The 4,715-nt window shown below is 50.9% G+C and overlaps 1 protein-coding gene across 1 annotated transcript in view; it reads left to right on the top strand.

Annotated features, from left to right (window-relative positions):
* The first annotated feature begins 671 nt into the window (after nt 1-671).
* The window catches only part of TSHZ3 (teashirt zinc finger homeobox 3), a 61,303-nt gene continuing 57,259 nt past the window's right edge, over nt 672-4,715 (top strand). Inside the window, exon 1 of the mRNA XM_042821751.1 lies at nt 672-953. Coding sequence (XP_042677685.1) covers nt 914-953 — 40 coding nt within the window. The 5' untranslated portion in view covers nt 672-913. The remainder of the gene's footprint in view (nt 954-4,715) is intronic.

Below are 4,715 nucleotides of genomic sequence, written 5' to 3'. Positions count from 1 at the left end.
CTCCGAAAAGAGAGAGAAAAGAAGGCGGCCTGCGAGCGGGCGCCCCGCAGAGCGGTGTGAGGGCGCTGCCCGCTGCCCGCTGCCGCCCCGCGGCTGAAGGCGCTGCCGTTCACGGCCGCAGCGCCCCGCGGCCCCCCCAGACCGCCCGCAGGCGCCAGCCAGGTGGGAGCCGCGGTCCCGGAGCGGGGCCGGGCCGAGGTGCGGAGCCGCCTCCCGTCACCTGGCGGGGTCGGGGCGGGGGGGCCGGGCCGAAGGGAACGCGGCGGGCGTGTGCGGAGCGGGGGGGCGGCGCCGAGCGGAGCGGCGGCGAAGTTGGGCGGCGGAGGGGGGGTCTGCGCCGCGCCGGGAGTTGCGGGAGCGCGGCGCCGCGTCCCTCGGGCGGGATGTTTGAGTGACGCTGCGATCGTCTCGTTTCCCTTCAAGCTGCGCCTGTTGCCGCCGCCGCTCTTCCAGCGCCGAGCCCGGAGCCGCGGAGCGCCGAGTGCCGGCTGCAGCTCTCCGAGTGCCGCCCGGTGCTGCCGGCCCCATGCCGTGAGCGGCCCCGCGCCGGGGCAGGCGGAGGGCGCGGGGCGGGGTGCGGCGCCGCGGGCTCTCCCCGGCCCTCCCGCCCGCGCACCTCTTCGGGGGGCTTCCCCTCCTCCTTCCTCCGGGGCGATTTGTCAAACTTCCCCCCTCTTCTGCCAGCAGCAGCAGCAGCAGCAGCAGCAGCAGGGCTGTCCTCTCCTCTGTGCCGCCTCCTCCTCCTCCGCCGCCGCCTCCTCCTCCTCCTCCTCGGCATCGTGCATGCACAGCAACAAAAAATATATCCCCGACCCAGCCCTCGAGCCGAGACTGGAGCAGCGCAGCGGATCTCTGGGGCTAAAGCAACTCTTCCCACCCCCGCGCCGAGGCAGCCCCCCCCGCCGCCCGCAGCATGCCGAGGAGGAAGCAGCAGGCGCCCCGGCGCGCAGCAGGTACGGAACGGTACGGTGCGGTGCGGTACGGAGCCGCCGTCTCCGCTCGGCTCTCCCCTGCGTCCCCGCCGCGGCCCCGTTCGCACGTTGCACGCCCGGCTTTGCGGAGGAACTCTCGGTCTGACGGCTCGGCAGCGGAGGGGGGTGGGGGGGTGGGTTTTTTCTTTCTTTCCTTTTTTTTTTTTTTTTTTTTTTTGCCTTGGGGCTGCAGGGGTGGAGGCGCGTGGAAGCACTTTGGTACCCACTTCGCTGCGTCCCCAACTCTGCCCGCCGGCTGCCGGCAGCCGCGATGCGGGCAGGGCTGTGCACGCGTAGGGATGTCTGGCTGCCGGCACTGGGGGAAGGAGCCCAGTGCTGTCCGCTTCCAGCCCGTACTTTGGCACCTACTTTGCTTCCATTCTTCTTCATTCCCTTCTCTCTCAGAAAAATGATTTGCGAAAGGCAGCCAAAATACTGTATTTTATTTTTCTGTAAAAGAAGATAGCATGTGTATAACTGCACGGCTTGTGTGAATGAAGTGGTGGAGACGAGGTGGCTCGGGAGCCCGGCAGTGTGAGTTGGAGCTCCGCGCCTTGAGTGGGGTCCTCCGCCCAACTTTTACTCTCTGCTCCTGTCTCTGATGCTGCTCTGCAGCTGCGGGCCGGACAGCCACAGCCATGGGCCGGCCGCGTCCTTGGGCGCTCCTCTGCTAATCTCAATGATTCGTTCTTTATGAGCCCAGATGAGAGGCTGCAAAGGAAACCAAAGTAAAAAAAAAAAAAAAAAAACGAAAAAAAAAAAAAAAAGGGGGGGGGGGGGGAATCTGTGCATTGTCAAATGACTGGCGAGTGTTTCTGATAGTGCTTTTACAACTTCCTCCATTTCTTGGTTTTTTTTTGTTTGTTTGTTTTTTGTTTTTTTTCAGAAATACTTTTTAGGGCTTTGTCCTGATGAGGCTTTTTGTTAGTTTGTTTTGCTTTCCTTCTGCCAGAAATGTCAACTCCTGTTAAACTTATGGAACGTTTTCTGGAAAAGATGAATTGAAAAGAGTAAAAAAACCAACCAAACAAACATAATTTTACAATAATCCTTAGCTGGGGATATGTGGCCTGGAAAAGGTTTCCTTGGCCTGTTGCCATCCTTGATTTGATGGCTGATTGATCGCCTGTCATCTGGCTGCCTTTGATCTATTCATTCCCGATAAACATCAATAAATCACTTGCCATGGTAACGCCAGGCTGGGTGACGTCACACGTGGCCTGTCAGCTCCCTGTCAGTGCAACTCGTGGCGGCCGTGCCACACCGTCAGGACAGCCTGCCAGGCCTGGGGACCGCAGGTGACACCGTACCTGCACCTGGAGCCTGGCCATGTAGGTGTTTGGATCTGGTGCTAGGTTCTGGTAGCTGCAGTGGCAGTGGCGGGGCTGTAGTTGGGCTTGTGGCCTCCTCAGGCAGGGAGCCTGGCAGCCCGGAGCTCCAGGAGTGGGCTGTTCTTGGAGCGGTGTGCTGGGAAGCACGGCAGGGCTGCTGACAAGTTCTGTGAGCAGTGCTCTCTGAGTTCAGTAAGCAGCAAGAGAGGCAAGGAGCACCCCAAACTGTGAGTGGCTGTCCTCGCTTCCCTTCTCTTCTCTGGAGTACCTGTCTTCATCTGGTACTTCTAGCATAGAAAAGTGTGCTTTCTGGCAGCCCAGTTCCCTGTACTAACAGTTAGAAAGTTTCTGAAGTTTGCAAGTCCGATAGTGATACGATCTAGCAAATAATATCTTAGCCAAGTGCTTAATGTTTTTAATTTATCAACCGTGTCATCGAGTGACGCTTGTCAAATTAATTAAAAGGGTGAACTTTTTCTAGTATTTGGAAATTTCTGTTTTGTAACGTTAGCTTGGTTCTGTGAATTCTAGCTCTTCCAAGTGCTTGGCTTGTTCTCCAAACAGCGGTGCTTTACGCTGGGCTTTCTGTAGGCTGGGAGAAAATGCTTCTGCACTACAGAAGCATTCCAAGGTACCTTTATTCCTCTCTCTTCTACTTCCCGTCTCTTCCTCCTTTCTCAAATGAATCATCCATGATGTGTGATCTTTCATATTTAGCAGAAGTGTAATCTCTTTAAACTTTTAGCTTTTTGATAGCAACATTAAACATTTAGTATTGTGTATAATTGCTTCCAACTGAAATGCTGCTTTATTGGTCACGTTGGAAATGTTACTTTTTCTAATAGCAGCAAAAGCTGCTGCTGCCTTTTTTTTTTTTTTTTTTTTTTCTTTCCTCCCCAACACGTTAAAAACAGCAAAGAAATAACAGGTTAGTTAAGAAATATTCATTACAAAAACTTGACTGCAGGACTAATAGGAGATGGAAGAATGGTTTTGCTCTATCAAAATGACCCGTCAAAACGACTTTGTTTCATATTTGATTTAATTGTCTCTCTCCTGACAGGCACATTCATCAATAGCTTAATGGTCAATCAGAAGTTGGCAGAGTGAGTGCTTTCATTCTTTCCCATACACTAGCTTTGGCTTTACTTTATCAAAATGCCTCTGCCTAATGGATATGGGGGATGTAGAATGACTGAAGGGCTACTTATTTGAGAAGAGTGAAAAAACAAGAACATTTATGCTGTTGATAAGTGCATGAAGATAAATAAGTGAGCTGTACGAGCGGTTTTATTTTAAGACAGAAGAAACTTACTTTTTTTTTTTCCCCCTTCTTTTTGGCTTCAGAACTGCGAGTTATAAGGTTCATGACTGCTTTTGTGGCATACTGAGAGTGATGACAAATTGATTGCTTGGTACTGAGAGGGAAAAAAAGGTGGTGGAGGGGGGAGAATTAAAGATGTCTGCTGATTGGTAACTCAGGAAATCCAGTCCCCAGCAACCTTGAGAATACTCGAGAATTTTTTTTCTCCAAACTGAAAGGTCCGCTCAGCCATAAAAAAAGAAAAGTTGTTTTGCCAGCTTCATTAGTGTTCACCTAATTAGCTGTAAACCTGATGGATTCCTGACAGCTTTAATGATTGGAGATGACAAGCTCCACGCAGTGTCATCCAGCAGAATTAGGTTTGCAGCTAGTTTGATGTAATCAAGTTGATATTACACAGTCCTGGTTGCCTTTAGTTGTGCATTAACTCAATTTTCTGCTGCAGGTGACAAATGGGCTTTGGTACCTGGATAATCATGTCATAGGAATTAGGGCCCTTTTAATGGTCTGGAGTAGAATAACAACAACAAAGAACTCTCAGCAGCACAGAGCTTGCAGACATAACAGACAGGTGCACAAATTCTTTATGTCTAGCCCAAGTGTTAACACCACACTGTAGAAGACTAAAGCTGTCTCTGAGAATCAAGAATCTGTAAAAATGATAATTTCAGTTTGTTTGCTCTGAGGCTCAGGTGAATATTGTAGATAAATTTGGGGGAGAAGTCAGGTGTCGCAGTGCTCTTTCACACCTGGTAAAGTGAGGGAGTGATCAGAATTGCTGCTCCGATGGCTGCTGTCATTTAAGGCAGAAGGAAGAAAATATTTATTAGTTAGAGACGATTGGCTAGCAAAGCTGAGGTACTGCATTAATAGAGGCTAGTCTCGTTCGTGCAAATAGTAATTATGTGCCCTTAAATTGTAGCTTTCACTCATAGCTTTTTTAGAAACCTATCTATTTAAAAGATCAAGAAAATGTACTTCCTATTGACAGAAATGACTTAATACATATTCTGTATACATATTTAGCTCTTCCGAAGGGGGACTGGAAACTAAGGATTTGTTGGAAACGGACTTTTATTTTTTTTTTTT

Source organism: Centrocercus urophasianus, unplaced genomic scaffold, assembly GCF_019232065.1.
Source record: "Centrocercus urophasianus isolate 14NV4802_14NV808 unplaced genomic scaffold, USGS_Curo_1.0 seq_2, whole genome shotgun sequence".
In the NCBI taxonomy this organism is placed as follows: domain Eukaryota; kingdom Metazoa; phylum Chordata; class Aves; order Galliformes; family Phasianidae; genus Centrocercus; species Centrocercus urophasianus.
This window is presented reverse-complemented; position numbering and strand designations above follow the sequence as displayed.